General features: G+C 46.3%; 1 protein-coding gene across 1 annotated transcript; it reads left to right on the top strand.

Annotated features, from left to right (window-relative positions):
- The first annotated feature begins 5,807 nt into the window (after positions 1 to 5,807).
- Positions 5,808 to 13,525, top strand: CHRNB3 (cholinergic receptor nicotinic beta 3 subunit). The gene is made up of 5 exons (XM_062600532.1): positions 5,808 to 5,889; positions 6,868 to 6,912; positions 10,834 to 10,943; positions 11,185 to 12,067; positions 13,391 to 13,525. Exons 2-5 carry the CDS (start codon positions 6,886 to 6,888, stop codon positions 13,523 to 13,525), a joined length of 1,155 nt encoding a protein of 384 aa, XP_062456516.1. The 5' UTR covers positions 5,808 to 5,889; positions 6,868 to 6,885.
- Positions 13,526 to 18,374: the final 4,849 nt, after the last annotated feature.

The following is an 18,374-nucleotide window of genomic DNA, read 5'->3' as shown; positions in this document are numbered from 1 at the left end:
AACACCTGTCTTCCTGGAGCTCAAAAGTGGGTGCGTTTTTTGGTAGGCTCCATCACCATCTCCCATCAGCTGTCTCCCAACTTGCTATGCTAAGTGGCTGCTTGCTCCCCTGCTGATACAAAGACTGTTTTTCATTTGCTCACTGCATGAAGCAGGTTATATCTTCAGACCCAAGCAGGAATTGCTCTCAGAAACAGATTCATGCACAAGTACAAAATGCTTAGTTGTTTTTTTCTTTTTTTTTCTTTTTTTTTTTTTTTTTGTTTTTTTTTAAGCTGGTTATCTAGCCCCAAATAACATCACATAAAGTTCCAGCTGCAAATAAATTACTCAAGGCACGAGTTTTCAAAACCTTATGTATTATATAGAATGAAAGTTACACAGGATGTATTTTTTTATCTGTATTGTAACCCAAACAATTTGGATGAACCAGTTATACCCATAGACCTAAATATCCCAGGGCTCTGGGCTCCCCAGATGGCCCCATCTTTTAACAGGGTGATAAGGTATTGGCAACTGGCCTCTATACAGTGCTGCCTGCACTATCCTGGTCCTGCCAGGGAGGGGTGCTGAAACAACATAGAATAATATGGGGGAAAGAAATAGCAAAATGGAGAAGGGAAAGAGAAAAGACTAGGTGAAGGTGACAAGACTGATGAGAAAGACTCTTAGCTTGGGAGAGGACAAAAAGGAGAAAGAAAGTGGTGGTGGTGCTGGGACGCTGCAGAGAGACTGAGGATTTCTGCAACATGGTGCAGCTCCCTGTGGGAAAAGGGTAGGCAAAGCAGGGCAAATGGCAAGGACGGCAAAGCTAAGCGGGGCTGTGGAGATGGGTGAGAGCAGGAGGTGTTTGAGCTGCCGTGGGGCTGCAGGGAGCAGCAGCTGCAAACTCCCTTGTAGACGCACGTGCTAGCACGTTGCCACTCGATGAGCTGGCTGAAGAATGGTCCTGGGGATGAGGCCAGTCAGCTCCAGCATTTCCTACCCATGTCATTCCTCCCTCCCTGTCTTCTCCCCTCACTGTTCAGCTCCAGCTCTCATCTGGGATCTAGCCACCACAGCCATCTCTCATGGGAAAACACATTGACCGCGCTCAGCTGCTTGGCGCCTGCAAATAACAGTTTGGCACACGACATCATAACCTCAAGTTTTTGGTTGCTCCTCATTTTAACCATGCAGGTTCAAAATGATCGCTTCTGGGTGGATTTATCTTTTTAAGCATTTGAGTTAAATCAGCCCAGTAAGCAAGGCCCAGGTCAAATGCTGTTTGTGCTCAAGCAGCTCTAGCCTCTCTGTGGCCTGGAGTCATAGCGTGATGTTGCTTATGGATCCCATGAAACCTCTGGAAGAGCAAAGGCAGGTTTGCAATGGAGAAGATTCAGGTTTCATCAGAAATTTGCACTCTGTCTCAGAGCGGACACTCCACACACTTCACTGTGTGGCCTGTAAAATGGAGCATCCACTTGTGCTTTCCTTCACAAGGAGCTTGAGAGTATGGCCGAATGAAGACTTGTAAACGTCACTAGCAAGCAAACAGAAATTATTTCCCAATGTATCATTTCCCTTCTCTGACTGCCAGATGTTTCTGAGAGCCTAAAATCAGGCATGTCAGGTCCTCAGCCACCATCACAGCCCCAGCAGCAGCTCTAGAGGAAATGTTAAAGTGTATGTCGAATTTCCCTCCAAACAACCTCCAAGCAGTAGCTAAGAGCCTACTTCTCTTGCCAGCTGTTAGATTAACTTCATTAACTCACAGCAAAGATCTGTGCAGTGAGCGAACACCTTTTGAAAACAGGTCTTCCCTCCAATCTCCAATACAGTGCTGCCTAATGTTGTCTTTTGAAGGGGCAGCATTGTCCCAGCAAATTTTACATCAGAGCAGATGATCATGTGTTTGGTCTACTCTCAAAGTGGTGATAGGTCATGGTGGTGTCTGTCTGCACTGTTCCAGCCTAATATCATCCATTCTCTTGAAGCTGGCACAGAAAATTCCTGTTGTGCAGCTTGACTAGAGCAACTTACTTCAGTCATGGCAGGGGCATGTGCCTGACGTGGATCTAATTGGTAGGCTGAGCAAGCTGGTGGTGAGAACAGCTGGTGTCAACGAGACACAGTCTTCTGCTGGCTGGTAGCACTGTTGTATCTGAGCCTTTTTCTGCAGCTGGGATAAGGAGCGGAGGAATGGTGCACGATGAACATGCATGTCCACCACTGATGCTTCAGCCCTGCCAAGAAAGCCTCGGTGAGGACCTTTGATGAGGCAACCCTGGATCAGGTAATTAATGGCTCTACCAAAGCCTGGGCTGCTATAAGAAGTGGGTGTAAAAAAACAAAAAACAGGCTTTGCACATAAAAGTCAGAAAGCGATGAAATTCCTCTAAGTTATGAGTGTTTGTCAGTACCTGAAAACCAACTCTGAGGATATACAGAGAGCCACAAACAACTTTGTTTGCACCAAATGTGTAGGAAATCAGTGACACAGAAAACAGCCAGAAAAAATCAATCAAGGCAGAAGCAGTTTTGGGTTTGGAGGCAAACTAAAGGAATTTTGAGCTGGTCTTCCTTGAAATTGAAAGGTTCAGAGAGAAAAAAAAAATCTTTTTTGCAGACAAGTGGCCAAGTGACTCCCTTTTGGGAAGAGAATCAGAGTTTTCCTGTGAATGAAGGTGCTGGATCCCTGGGCAGAGAAAAGGTAGAGAGAGGGGAAAAAAAATGAGCCCATGTCCTGCTTGATATCAGTGATTTCTGGTGGTTTGTAAAGAAGCCTGGTCCAAGGAGTAACTTGGGAGTAATGAAACCTAAAGAAGAACCTGCTAAATAATGGAAAGTCCCATCACTATCACTGTTGAACACAGGGCTCTGGGACCATACACTCTGCTAAACTGAGTGACAGTCCTGCACAGGCATTTCTGAGCTGCTGTGTGTGATTTTGTGCATGTGTGATGAGAGGTAACTTTACAGAATCAGCACTGTTTTCCCACATACACCTGCTGTTTTTTTCCCCCCTCATATCTATTTTTAGGACTGTCAAACAGCAACTGTAGCACGAAAAAGGAATCAGGTAAGTCCACAGGGGGCTCCAGCTCTTTTTAGACCAAAAATTACAGCTGGAGGAAAGAGACAAGCTTTTAGGCATACCATCCTTCTTCAGGTCTGACCTGCAGCCTTTTTTTTTTTTTTTTTCCCTTCGCTCAACTACAGCTTTTCTCAACTGATAGTCTAATAACAGACATTACTCCTCCCTGCAAGCCTTGCCTCACTCCTATTCCTAGACCATTGTGGCTATAACCCCACGAATCCTGCCAAGAATAAGTCAGCCAGCGCTTAGGACCCAGAGCCCTGTTTTAGACTTACGGGATGTGACAGCTGACGAAAAATCAATGAAGTGTGCTTCACGGAGCTTCTCTGCGGTGCCAGATACGGCTCGAGAAGTGCTCTCTTGCCTCGCAGAATTAATTGCCCACCTTGGTTTTTAATGAGATTGTTTCAGTCCCCTGCTAGGATGAGACCAAGTTGCTGATGAAGACAGAAGATCGGATTTAAAGGAAGAGCCGCTGTGGTGCCCATGCTTTGTCTCGCGCTCCTGGCGCTGTGTCTGAGCCGTGCGGGTAAGTGCTATTTCCTCTCCTTCCAGGCTGAGGCTGCAAGATGCCCAAGTTTTTTTCTGCTATCCAGTTAGGGATAAGGTGGATAGTCCTGTTTTTAACACTTGCTCACTAGCAAAAGAGGGTTGTATCAGCTCCTAACTTTGTATTGCAGCCACAACCGGTTAGACAACGAGGTTTTAATAAAGATGGTGTGAGGGTGGTGGGGTAGAAATTAAAGCAAAAATACCAGGGCTCTGGTCCAACCTGAAAAATGTCATTTATATTCAATAGCCAGGGGCTACCCAGCAAATGCAGCTCCATGGCTTCTACTCGTAGCAACCTGGCAGGCAGCGCAAAAACTTTTGCTCTTAATAGATGACATAGGGATGCATCTGACCTTCAGCTTGCTTCTCTGCTTCCCCCCCCCCCAAAAGGCAATATTCCTTTGTTCAATGTATTCGCCACTGCTTTTTTTAACCTCATCATCAAATGGGGCTTGTTTGAAGGGGCTGTTAGGCTATTTTCCACCTTGATATTAGGCTTTCTCCTCATTAAAAACTGCCTCCCATGCATACTTTCAAGCTGTCCCCTCCACAGGTACTGAGGCTAAGTTATTTGAGCACCAACCTTATTCCTCTGGCCTTTCCTTTCTGTGGGATTTCTCTCCTCCAGTCTGTCTCTTTCGCTCTTTTCTGCGGCTTATCCTGCAGTGGAGAAGCAGCACTTCCAGCTCTGGGATGAACGGCTTGGCCAAATCCCTGCCGAGCTCTCCCAGGGCATTAGGGCCCTGGGACTTCACGGTACGCCTGTGAAGTACCAGCTCTGATCAGCGGCGTTTTTCTGTAAGCGAGGTTATATAGAGAGGTCAGGCCAAAGTGTTGTTTTGTGACAGAGTGGCCAAACAAGGTGGCCCTAGAAGCTGCTCTAAACTGCTCTGAAAGTCATGTGAGTGCATCCCCGGCTGTGGTGGAAAGCTGGTGGAAAGGAGAGCGAAAGCGCCCTCTCTTCAGATGGCTTCCTTCTCCCCAAGGCTTGGTAACTCTGCCGCAGCTGCAATGAGGAAACTGGTTGTTGCCCTGTGACTAGCAGTCATTAGGTTTCAGAGTTTACAAGATGTCTCAGAGGAATGGGTATTTCCTGTGGCTGCAGGTGCAGGATGACAGTGCTACTTTGATCTGCACCTCATGACACTTTTGAGGTCATCCTGAAAGAATTGGGAGATGATTTTGTTCATTGGAAAGCTGTGGTGGATGAGCAGGTTTTTGTGGCAGCCGGTCCTTCGGTAGTGCTGCTTCTACTGGGTCTCCCCAGCTCCCCACAGCCTCATCCTGGCACCCCAAGGGAGGTGCAGCACACCTCCAAGGAGGGTCTGCAGGGGTGTCCCCTCCTGCCCTCCACGGTGCAGGGACCTCTCTGCAGATCCTCCTTGGAGGTGTGCTGCACCGGCTACTTTAGCTCCTCAGCCATAGCGACTATCGCTTGGTTAATGCCAGTGGGGAGGATTTATTTCCTAATGCCACATTGGTCCCCACAGATCTGGCTTCAAGGCACCATAACTTCCAGCAGGGAAATGCAGCTGCCAAGGTCCTTATGCCAGACAGCCTTTATTTCAAGCAGCTGTTGAAAAAAGCAGGATGTCACCCAGTGGTGAAATCCCCGCAGCATATTGCTCTTGCTCCTGGCTGCAAATCAGCCAGCACCAATTGCCCCACAGCAACCGGACCTTCCCTGTGGCTCCAGCTCTCTGTGGTATACCACAAGCATCTGGTAAAACAGGTGGTGTTTCCCAGCATGGTGTTTATCAGGCTGGTTCTTCCTACTCATAGCTGAAAGCATCTCATACTCAAAGCTTGAAGATCTCCTAGAGAATAATAAACAAAAAAGCCCGTGCAGGACAAACTCAAGACAAAAAGGCTGCAAAACCCAGAAATCTAATACAAAGTCATCACAGCCTCAGCTGGGCTTGTCTTGCCTTCCCCTCCCCTTTCTGCCACTTGCCTTGCCTGGAGAGTCCGTGCAGCTCGGTTCGTACAGACTTCACTGGCAGGGTCTGCCCAGAGGCATGTTTCTCTCACATCACTGCACTGCCTCGTTTCTTCAGGTCACACTGTGCCTCACCGCTTTCCCCTGTTCTCTGTGCTCTCTTCCAGATGTGGCCGCCTTTGGCTCAATTGCTGAAAATGAGGATGCGCTCTTGAAGCACTTATTTCAAGGCTATCAGAAATGGGTCCGCCCGGTGGAAAACTCCAACGACACTATCAAAGTCCTCTTCGGGTTAAAGATCTCACAGCTGGTGGATGTGGTAAGTGTTACATCAGACTTGGTAGAACATCCTGTCCTTTACGGATGGTCTTGTATCCGTCTGGGAAGGCTGGTTATGTTGTTCGCTTTTGCCTTCAGAGACAGGAAATGCAAAGTGCTGACTGGGCCACACACATTGAGAGTGAGGTGATGGTGGTGGTGGTGTGATCTCCTGCCCTGTTTCCACCACTGTTCTTGGTGAATAAGGCCTCTTTGCAACAGATGTTAATCAGCTGCTCCATGCTATGCAGTCCCTGGCTCCTACTTTTGCTGCTTATTGATGAGGCAGCCATGAGACAGGGGTGGGGAAGGGTGGAGCTGGTTGGACAATGTTCAGTCTGACCACGATTTTACCAATCAGGCCAAAGGCAGCTGATATTTGGACCCAACTGTTCACTCAGATAAGATACTGGAGGCAAAAGAGATTATGCTTTTTTTTTTTCTCCCCCCCCCCCCCATTGGAAAATTTCCTTTCCCCCTTTTGCCTCCATTACTACAATGCACAGGGGCATTTGCACAGGGTACATGGGCATGGATGTGCCCACAGGACGGTGCACTCCTGCATCCCCCTGGACTGAGGAAGGAAGATGCTAACTCTTTGCTTTATGTACATATTCAAGATAACATTTCTGCACGTATCTTCCCAGACTCAGTCTGGCTGGGCAGGGGGGACATCACGCTATCACCAACCTGAGGACAACCTGGGCTGGGCTGTCCTGACCCCATGAGCTGGCCAAGCTTCATGGTATCCCTGCTCCACAGTCTTCTTCCTTTGGGCTACTGTGAAGTGCCAGGCCCTGATTTTCCACCTTGAAAGTCGGTTTGTTTCCCCAGTGGTGGCTGGAGAACCCTGTCCCATGGTCTAGCTGGCTGTTGGGAGCTGCTCAGCTCTGCGTGGGGGCGGGATGGGCATGGGCAGAGGGTCAGCTCTCAGCGGCTGTTTTGGCATTTCAGTCTTCTCCCCCTCATGTTGCCCTAGGATGAGAAGAACCAGCTGATGACAACCAACGTGTGGCTGAAGCAGGTAAACAAGACCCACCTTTCCCCACCATGGCCTGCTGCTGGTGCTTTTTAAAAAAAAAAAAAAAAAAAAAAAAAAAGATTTTTAAGGCTTTTACCTTAGTCCCATCACCCCATAAAATGTAAGAAGGGGCAGAGAAGCCGATGCAGCTGGACAGCGATCTCATTCAGAAGGCCAAGAAAGAGGGTATCTTCTTTTTCTGGCCTGTCCCACAGCCATGGGCTGACGGCAGCTGTGTTTTGGGGACGTGACATCTCCTAATTCCACAGTGCCCCAACGGACTATCCTGTCTCACACTTAGAGGTCATCCAAGCCCTGTCTCACTCTCCTCAGCTGAGGCTGATGCTTCAGAGAGGTTTCTTCTTCTGCATAAGTGAAGAGAAAGAAAAGGCCAGCTTTGCATGCCCAAAACAAAATTCTGTGGGATTTCTGCAAATTTTTCACCTATTCCTGATAGACTTGTCTCCAGAAATGATGCTAATTTATACAAATGGAGGAAAGGTACAAGCTGAGCAATAGATTTCCTTTCTTCTTTGCTCCTGGAGAACATCATTGTGTTTGGTTTAGATTACATTGCATCAGCTTATTGACCTTGTGACAATTGTTTCAAGTCTCTCAGACATGTGAATATCTATAAATGCATCAGTTAATCCTAGGCAGAGAATATAAAACCCAAGCCTTACCTGAAATGATGCTATAGGAAGTAGTTTCTAGAGGTTGCTGGGCTGGTGGAGCAGAAATGCAGCTCAGCTTTTGCTCTTAATGTGGTGTCTGCAACACTGAGGTGACTTTACAGTGGATCAAGGCCCCTAAATGCTGTATGGACATAACATGCAGAGACGTCCCTCAAAGAACAAGGGGCAAAATACCCTTCCTGCAGGGAGCAGAGGAATCCCCCTTTTGCAAGGAAATTTCCTGCTAACCTGAATCCAGCCAGTTGAGAGCTTACCTTGAAGCATTTTTCCCCTTTTCAGATGCAGCTGCAGCTGCAGGGTCTCTTATGTGCATAGGTCCAGGTCCTGGTTTTCTTGCTCTATCTGAACAGTATGATGGGTATGAGCTTTGGATTAGCCCATGCAAGCTGCAGTCACAGTTTGTACTGCAACACTGATCTCCTCTGATCCACAGCTTGGGGCCCATGTCAGCTCTCACTCCCTGGGAAATCAGGGTCTCCTGCAGGTTACTCCATGCATATTGCATGGGGTAGAGATGTGGTCCCTAGTCCACAGCACAGCCTCTCTGGTGTGAAGAAGAGTAGTAGGAGGAAATCACTTTCTCATATCTCTGTGCCTCTTCATGTGGTAGAACCTACCGGGGAGGACAGCACTGAGGACACAGCAGTTTCTCTGGAGGCCTTTGGAAAAAGGTGCTCAGACTTTTGCCTCAGAAGCTCCACAGGGGGAAATCAGGGCAGTGATTTTCAAATTAACCTCTAAGCTGGGCTCTCACTAGTTGCTACCATTTTAAGTACCCCTTCTCCATCTGATGGGCTGAGAACAACAAAGCCCAAATGAAATGCAAAGGGAGCAGAAAATAAATGAAACACTGTTTTTCACACATTTGGCACTCCTAGGAGGTCAAGCTGAGTGTTAGATACCTGTTATCTGACCCCAGTGTCCTGCTTTGGGAATTTGTGTGTTTCCCTAGGGTTCTCCCAGCATGAATCCAGATTATTAGAAAGTGTGGGATGACTGCTGGGGAAAGGTGAAAAAAACTAAGCAGAATTAAAACAGATTTTTCTTTTGGGTAGGGAAAAGTGAAAAAAATCAAACAAATCAGAACTCTCTACTGATGCACATCCTCTCCTTTTGTGGCAGCTGGGGAGGACAGAGAAGTCTGGTGTATAAGGCTGAGGGGGAATCATAGAATAAGTAAGGTTGAAAGGGACCTCTGGAGATCATCTAGTCCAATGAATGTTACTTTTCCCCATGAGTTTGGCTTTTCTTGGATGAGCAAAGCTCAGAACCATGGAGTTTGTGTGTTTTTCTTCTTTTGGAAAATCTAGCTGCTAAATGGTGAGACCTGACGTCATCCCACAGAGGGTGAAAAGGAGCTTTCAGGAGCTGCTGAAATTACCTGAGGTCAGGCAATTTGTAGAGTTTGTTAGCGAGGGTTGTGAAGCTGGGTCCACTGCTTCTTGGTCTTGCTGTGTGAGGAGCCTGAGTGGTGGCTCTGGAGCAGAAAGTTGGCACAGCTGGAGCAAAGGGAGAGCTGGATTTGGAGCGGGTAAGAGAGAAAAGGGCCCTTTGCCTTGACTGGTGCCATTCACGTCAGCACAGAGCCCATGGGGAGATTCCCATTTTAAACTGCTTACCTTCAAAGACCCCATGCTGTCTATTTTTGGCTCTGGTAAGGCGACACACAACTGTTTGCCTTGCAGACATGAAAGAGCACTTTAACTGCGACAGAAATCAATGCAGGATGATGGGGAGGAAGGAGCACAGCAGAGGCAGCAGAAAATCCAAGCTGAGAAATGGCTCCAGTTTCACTCTGGGGGGATGACTATGTTCTCAGGTGACCCATGGGTATCTGCGTCGGGTACATTAGCTCAGGCTGTGAGCCAGGGCTGCTGCTGTGGCCCTGGCTGTCCCCTCATGCAACAGCCTATAGACCTCAGCGCCTTGCACCTACCTTGGTGCCAGCCTCTGCATCTGCCTTCTCTGCCTGCACCTTGGTTCAGCCCTGATCTTAGGAGGCCTGTACCACCCCTCAGCCTTGGGCCTTTTCCCCATCCCCAGGGAGGAATATTTTGTGTTTCCCTGTCTGTTTCAGTCTCTGCTGAGGCTCGGGTGAACTGTCACCCTATAAAGGCCTGCAATAACACAATTGGGTAGGGATGGCTGTGAAAAGCAGAAAAGCATGCTGATCCAAAGAAGTAAGATTGGAACAGTATGGCAGGAGAAGCAACAGAGATTATTGCTTTTTGGTCCATCTATAGACAATCAGGAAACTGCCTAGAGATGCTGAGGCCCTCAGATTCCTGGGGAGCTCTTGGCACTGGAGCTTAATGGAAGGTATCTTGTCTCTGGGTATTGTATCTCATCTTGACATGGACAACAGTCCATAGCTCTTGCTTCCCCTCACTGTCATTCCTCAGGGCAACGCAGAAAACCCATTAATAATGGCCAGGTATCAGAGAGCCGCTCTTCTACTGCACTTCTGTGGAAATCTCCAGATCCCTAGAGCCACTTTGCCAGGCTCTCCCCAGCTGAAAAAATAGATATGAGAGAAAACTTCTGTGGAGTTCAGCATGATGTAAATGGCCAGGACTCTGTGCTTTTGCTTTTTTATTATGTCGTCTCTTCAGAATGGTCACCAAATGCTTTGAAACAGTATCATGTTATTTTTCCTGCAATAGCGTGCGGGTGTCTTTCCTGGGAAAATAATAATTTGATTTTCAAGAACAGTGCACAGACATTGGGAGATGTCAGTCCTGTGCACTGAATAAGGCCAGGTCCTCACTGAAAAGTAATTAAAGACCACCTCTCTGTCCCTTGGGTAAAAGTAGCTCTGCCATTTGTGTCTCCTATGGGGTAGATGCCAACTGAGAACGCTGTGAGGTGGCTCTCCCAGGTAAGACCAGGTGCCATACCCAAAGGAGGGGGCTCTTTCTTTCTAGACTGCCCTCTGACACAAGGTGGGCTGGGCAAGACTGTAAGTGAACTGAGACTTGACACTTTCCAGGAGCATCCTGAGGCTGCCTGGAAAGGGGTGGGATGATCAGTCCCAGCTGTATTGAGAAGGACAGTGCTTGTGGGGATTAACATCCCCCAGCCGTGCCTGCAGGGTGTCTCCTCTGCAGCTGGGGAGCCCTAGGCCAGTGCTGCCTATAGTGCTGTGTAATGCACTTCCTCTGAAATGGATGCAGGAGGATGAGTGAGGCTGTTGTGTCCGAGTGGGCAGAGGGCTGCTGGCTTGTTGCAGGAATGGATCGACCACAAGCTCTCCTGGAATCCAGAGGAGTATGGTGGGATCACTGCCATCCGCGTCCCCTCCGAGTCGCTCTGGCTCCCTGACATCGTTTTATTTGAAAAGTGAGTAGTGTGGCTATGTGCTCAGGACCTAGGCCAGAGATGAACGGGTGAGCTTGGGCAACGTGTGCCAGGTGCGCTAGGTGTCCTGAAGCCCACATGTACTATTAGAAAGTTGCTCCTCTAGGCCACGTGAATGTCCACTTCCCTCATGCCCTGGGGTGGAGAGCAGAGCTGTGGTGGGGCTGGGCTGGGGTGAGTGTGGTCCTGAACCTGGCACTGTTTCTCCCTGTCCACCTCCCAGTGCTGATGGACGTTTTGAAGGTTCCCTGATGACCAAAGTCATAGTGAAGTACAATGGAGCAGTGACCTGGACACCGCCAGCTAGCTACAAGAGCTCCTGCACCATGGATGTGACCTTCTTCCCCTTTGACAGGCAGAACTGCTCCATGAAGTTTGGGTCATGGACATACGATGGCAGTATGGTGGACTTGGTTCTAGTGGATGAAAATGTGGACAGGAAAGACTTCTTTGATAACGGAGAATGGGAGATCTTAAATGCCAAAGGTATGAAAGGCAACAGGAAGGATGGCCTATACTCCTACCCATTTGTCACTTACTCCTTCGTTTTGAGACGCCTTCCACTGTTTTACACTCTATTCTTAATAATCCCTTGCCTGGGATTGTCCTTTCTAACTGTCCTGGTGTTTTACCTGCCTTCGGATGAAGGAGAAAAGCTCTCACTGTCTACATCAGTTCTTGTATCTCTCACTGTGTTTCTGCTAGTGATTGAGGAAATAATCCCTTCTTCTTCCAAAGTCATCCCTCTGATCGGCGAGTATTTGCTGTTCATCATGATATTTGTGACCCTCTCTATCATCGTGACTGTCTTTGTTATCAACGTCCACCACCGCTCCTCAGCAACTTACCATCCCATGGCACCCTGGGTGAAAAGACTCTTCCTCCAGAAACTGCCTCGGCTGCTCTGCATGAAGGGCCATGTGGATCGTTATTCCTTCTCAGAAGCTGAGGAAAAGGGAACCACCTTGAAATCAAAGCTCCCAGGGAAGCAGAAATACAAGCAAGCAAAAGAAGGAGAGAAAATTGTTATTGCCTTCCTGGAAAAGGCAGCTGATTCCATTCGATACATTTCCAGACATGTTAAAAAGGAGCATTTCATCAGACAGGTAGGTGAGGGGAAGCAAGAAGAGATTGCAGGTTCCCTGACATTAGTAGTTTCTAAGTTTTTCCCTTTTCTGCATGCTTTTCTATTTGCCTCTTCCTCCTGCCCTCATCTGGGGCATGTTCTGGGGGCTTCCCCTGCTTGGTAGATGACATGGTTTCCAGGAAAACACCTTGCTGTAAGGGGAGCGGTACTGTGCTGAACCTCACTTACAAGAGGCCACAGCAGCCTATCCCAGAGGAAATACTGTCCTGGGATTATTTGGATAATCTTGTCCTGCTTGAGCTGGGGGCAGGCGCCAGTGTGGAACATCTCTGAGCTGCCATATGCTCCGGAACTATACCTATCTATCTCAACACCCATAGGCAGGCTCTACAGTCATCACCAGGACTTGGTCTTGGCCTCCTAGCTCTTCTACGCAGTGTAGCTGCACTGTTTTGAGGGGGGTCTTCTTGATTTACACCATTCTCAGTTTAGATTACTCCCTAAATATCATTTTTCTCCTCCCAGAGCAATTTACCTTGCTATTAAAATACCAAAAATTTAAAAATTAACTCAGCTACAATGTACATAAACAGTGCATCCCAGGTGAGGGCAGGACAGCAGAGAGGAATGAGCACAACAGAGTATGGAAAGTGAAAAGCTATTGTTAGCAACCTCCTAAGAAAAGCCAGGGCTTTGTTCAAAGCATGCTGAGAGGGCTTCAGCAGAAGGAAGAACAGTAAATTAAATGTGCAGCAGAGAAGTGTTTGAACATAACAGTGTCTATGCCTGAAGCCTTCTGTTTGAAGCTGAGATCATTGTAAACAGAGTCCACTGAATTACTTGTGTAAATAGCTCTGGCACGTGTGCAGGGTTGGGTCAGAAAAAAAACCCTTCCTGGACATGCGCAACCTGAGCCAGCAGAGCACTTAAGAAAAAGAGACCAACAGGACCACTTGTGCTGGAAGCAATGTCTGTGTTAAAGTGCTTTGCTAGAGCCAAGCACTAGCACTCAAAGGAAAATGCAGTTCTGTTAAAAGAAACACATCTTGAAGCTTGAGTTAGCAAACTTTTACATGTGCATTTAGCTAAAAGCTTTTGTATGGACTGAAAGAAGTCTCCGATTATCATGTGCTTAAAGTTATGGAAATGCCTTGGTGCATGAGGGACTGGCAGCTATGGTGATGAAAAAGTCATTTTTTTCTGCAATGTTGATTTCAGGCTACAGTATACTATGCGCTTCTATTTTTTTAAAATAAGATTTGTACAACTGAAATACATGCAAGAGTCTTCAAAATACCAGGCTCATTAATATCGCTGGTTGTTTTCCGTCTTTTCTTCCCAGGTTGTCCAAGACTGGAAATTTGTAGCTCAGGTCCTGGATCGGATTTTCCTATGGTTATTTCTGGTGGTGTCAGTAACGGGTTCAGTTCTCATCTTTACCCCGGCACTACGGATGTGGCTGAACAGTAGCTTGTAGAAAATGCTCCCATACTAGCATATACCAAACACAGTGCCACGCAATGGCGGAGCATCTAGGCTTGTTCATTTTTATTGCTCAGAACAGGAAGCAACAGCAAGACTGAGTGAAGGTGGTGATGGTAACAAGGGGCATTGACTGGTGCTTTCTATCTTCACACAACTGTACTAGTTAGAGACTTGACTGAGGTCAGGGAAGGGCTTGGTGGAAGTTGAGTACAGAAGTGAGCTGGGGTGCACAATCAAGTTATAAGTATCGTATCTGATAGCCTGGTGATACTACAGCATGAGCCAAAATTATTAGTTTGAAATGCAAATAGTACTTTTGGTGCAAAAAATATGTTTAAAAGTCAGATTCTTTAGTTAAAATATTACATTATAAAATAACTTAGACTGTAGTAGGAACATTGAAACAATACTCAGTTTAACTATTTACATTTTCAAGTATAAACTATAAAGGCTCTCTAGATTGCCTTGTACATTTATCAGAACTGGCCATTGCAAGTGCATTAGAAAAAGTACAAATATCTTTTAGATGCCACATCATTGAAAACCTTAACTCTGTGGTCTCACCTTGCTGTCAGGATTGGCTCAACAGTTAAGAGAACTTGCAGCTCTGCCAACCTGCTATCAGCCTTTATGGCATGCACATGCTGTCTCTCGGCCATTGGGACATTGCAAATTGTTACCCACTGTTCAGCATTATTTGCATTTGTACCTTGTCCTCAGTAACATTCAAAAAGGCTGAACAAGTTAAAGTTTTCCTCGCATTCCACATTTAGAAACTGCAATTGCTGCACCTGCCCTTCCACAGGGTTGGAAGTGGGAAAAGATCTGAAGCATGGGGGAAGTTGGCCGTGCTGTTCCTCATGGCAACGATGAGCTTCCAAAATGGTTCAGCTGGAGAGAAGCTGTGGAAATCCTTGGAAATCATTTTTGGTAAATGAAACTTGTGGTTAGTGCAGAAGTGAAGTTTCTCGTAGAGCTGTGAGTTGGACTGTCTACCAGAAAGCTATCTCTTTGAGTGTTGGCTTGTTCATGTTTCCCAGCCAATTTGGAATTTCATTCCATTGGGTCATTTAGAAGGGATACTTCTGCTTTATTAGAAACACTGCTTAAAAGTGTAAATGAGACCTCACAAAAAAAGTATGGGTGACCTTTCACTGAGGTGAAGTTACGCCAACATGGAGTCCTTTAGAGAACCCCACTTGGACATTTTCGGTGTTGAAGGCTAACAAGGGATTCAGACACCCAGTTTCCAAGAATCTTGGTGTGACTCTAGTGTTAAGCCTTTAGCTAGCTTTGAAACTCTCTTCCTAGGGGTAGAAGTTAGAAGATAATAAAAATACATGAACATACTTGTGTGCTTGGGTTATGTGCATGCACCAGACCTCTCTAAGTTAAGATCATCCTCAGTGTTGTTTTGTCACTGCAGAAAGCTTTGTTCACTTGTGCAAACATTATTAATAAAGCTGTATTTAGTAAATGATTCCCATGGGCAAAGAATGCCCATGTATTTGTTGCTGTTTTTGTCAGAATAACTTTTAGCCCATTTAGAAAGCCTTGCCTTAAATCTACTCAAATAGAGTTTTGTATGTTCTTGTTCATTATGTTTTATGTTTGGGACAGGGCGGGTGGAGCATTCAGAGCTGGTTATTATATTGCAAAAATATAAAACAGCCTACTTAACATATAGAGATAGATGTCTTCATGTAAACAGTGATATCTACATAAGAATCTTACATATTGGCCTTATTTTGAGCTGCTGGGATCTCTTCTTTACTTGCACTGTTCAGATCAGTTTGTTCCCCTGACCTGTGAAATATCCACAGCAGAACAGCTTTCAAACCCTCCTGTGTGGCAGTTGATGAATTCAATCGATGTGAAGTTTTCCCTCTAAGTACTGCTGCCAGGGGTCTGTCTGTCTGCAAGGCGAGACAGATGACAATACCCTGCCCTGGGCAAGTGCTGCAGGTGCTCACGGGCAGATGGTCCCATCCTCACCTTGCGACACTTCAGTTGCCTGCCCACTGAGCAGTTAATGATGCCTTCTGGGCTCCCCAGTCCTTCTGCAAGGACAGAGATATGTCTGTAACCATGAGCTTCATGGGGTGACTGCCCAGCCAGTTCCCCAGGGTGGTCTCAAGCTAGGGTTGAAGGTAGCCATTTTTCCTCAAAAAAGTGCTATGTCCAATTGACTGTGTAACAGCTCTTCCTGCCTGAGCCCCTGAATTATCTGTGGTGCAGAGTTTTTCTAGGAGAAAATGAGTATGGTAGTCCTTTTCCCTCTGTCTCATGTGGCCATAGCTGATGCGAAGCTGCTCCTTCTGGCTCATGCTGGTGAAGGTCACTAAGATTCAAGTCTTCAGGATGAGAGATGTGTAAATGCTTTGCACAGGCCATGGCTTTTGGCCTCTGGTCTTCCTAGACCTGCCTCCAGGTTTTCTATATTTATAATCTCACTACTCACTATTTCCTTGCACTGATTGTCTATGAGCTTCCACAAAACTGTTGATCACTGGCCTGCAAACACCTAGGGGAGACTAAAAAATGTCTCTTTTTTGTGGGTACTTCGATGTCCATTCAGATGCAGCCCCTGCTACAGCTAACCCTTAGGTGAGGTGCTTACCATGCTCTTACTCTCTCCAGCCAGTCATCTATTTTCACAATGCTGGCAGGAGTGTAACCATGTGCTAGGCCCCCAGTCTCCTCATAAACACAGCTGAAAAGGGCCAAGAATCCAAAAGCTGCTGGGTGAGTGGAGGGAAAGAAAGGGAAATGGCACATTAGCACCAGGGAAAGATAGAACATGACTTTGTAAGGCTTTCTTTCTCAGGATATGAGGCTGATGAACCTAGCTGTCCAAGCCTGTGTTTGAGGCCCTCAGGAAAGACAAAGAGATGAGTGGTAGATAAATGGCATGGACAGGAAGGTGGTACTGGGACATGAAGGGCTGGGCTGTCTGGACATTTCATAACAGGACACAGGTAGTTGTAACATCATGTTTTGTTAAAGACCCACAGATTTTGATAAAGACGCCCTACTGGCTGTGGAGTATTAACCACCCTGCCTAAGACACCAGTGCAGCACAACTTCAGCCATAATACTTTTCATTGCTCATGTGGTCATAGATTGCAACAGTAAATGCTGGATGTTAGATGTCTTTCCCCTAGGAATGCATCTTTAAAGCTCAGAAAACACTTCTCTTCAAATTCCCCTTCTTTCCCCTCTCCCTCATGCTGTTTTAGCAGCCAGTGCAGCAAAGATCATTTTGTAGCATCTGTGCATGTATCATACAGTTGTGGGCCTTTGAAAAAAAACACAAATTCTTCAAGAAATTGTGTCCCAGAAGTGGTATTTAATTAACAGACTGACAGAATAAACAGTACTCGTTCATACATCTGTCTGTCAATCACTACACAGACATGCAGCATTCAGATGGATTACAGAAAATATGCTTTTCTTCTAGAAAACAGGCTTTACATATTTCAAATACTGGACTGAGATGGGTTATATTCTTGTCATTCCACCATTATCTCTGCCATATATTCCAGTTCCATCTATTTTATTAAGGATTATCAGAAAAAGGCTTGCCAGGGACTTTAGAAACAAGGAGTCACACTTGCTTGAGAAATGGTGAAATTCAAAGCACAGACTGACACATTGCAGGCACTAAAAATATTGCACTTACACTGTAGACTTAAAGTTAGGGCCTCCAATAATGCAAATGGTGGAGGGTGGCTTTTTACTCTTGATGCCCTTGGCTTCAATAGGAATGATGATTTTCAGTGAAGAATCCTTTGGGGCAAAACTATGAGGAATCTAAACAGACATAGGCCCTGAGGGTAGAGTGACCATAGTATGGAAACCACATCAGGTGCACGACTACAGAACATTTTTAGCATTATCACACTAGGTCACTATGCCACCACACTGTTTGGCATCTGGTTGTACAGCAGCCACCTCAGCCCCAGAAGAAGTCTGCTTAGAAATACAGAATAGGTCTCTGCACACAGGGTTCACCTGTGGGGAGCCAGCAAAGGGACATCTGCTGCAAAGCTGTTTGGATGAAGTTGCTCAGCCCTGCATGGGATTCGCCATAGCCAACCTTCTCCTGCTGTGATGCCAAGTCTGCCCTGGGTTTTAAGACTGCAGAAATACTCCAGTCAATCCAATGCTTTCAAGGCTGTTCTGTGACAAACGAATAGGATTGTCAGGGACAAAGCAAAAGTTTTTAGAACAGACCGTGGACAATGACAACTGCTAGCCCAATGAGAGAAACATGCGGCCTGAAAATTCTGCTGGAACTCACCATGTAGAGTGTTTGCTATTCAGCAGCAGGAAGCAAAGGGGACCTTGAGCATCTACAAAGTTAAGTGACAGAAACCATTTCAAATGTGAATTTCAAACTACAGACAGTTCAGTTTTTTTCTGGTTTTCTGTATCTGCTGCCAGATTATTCCACTCCAAAGTCTCTAGGATGCTCTAGATGGTGGCAGCAAGGCTACATGAAGTGCAAATTGTTAAGCAGGTTTGTCTTTAACTATTGTAGGTGCTTAAGACATATCTGACTTCAAGCACAAACATAAATGTGTGTATTGTTGATCTGGGATCCTCATTTGGGTGCATGCAATGCTGAAGATGGGAAGACCTCGTTTTAAATTGTATCCAAGATGTCACAAGATCAAGGGATCAGCTGGATTGCACTTTTATTTGGATTATTGGCTTTCCCATCACAAGATCACATTAAAGACCATTGGTTCAGCCAGTAGAACCTTGGTTCCTCATCCAAATGCCAAACTGAAGACTAAGTATTACACAAGGAGAGAGAAAGAGAGAGAGGGAAGGTA

This window comes from Rhea pennata, chromosome Z (assembly GCF_028389875.1).
Source record: "Rhea pennata isolate bPtePen1 chromosome Z, bPtePen1.pri, whole genome shotgun sequence".
NCBI lineage: Eukaryota > Metazoa > Chordata > Aves > Rheiformes > Rheidae > Rhea > Rhea pennata.
The sequence above is the reverse complement of the archived record's forward strand: the minus strand, read 5'-3'. Positions and strand labels throughout refer to the sequence as shown.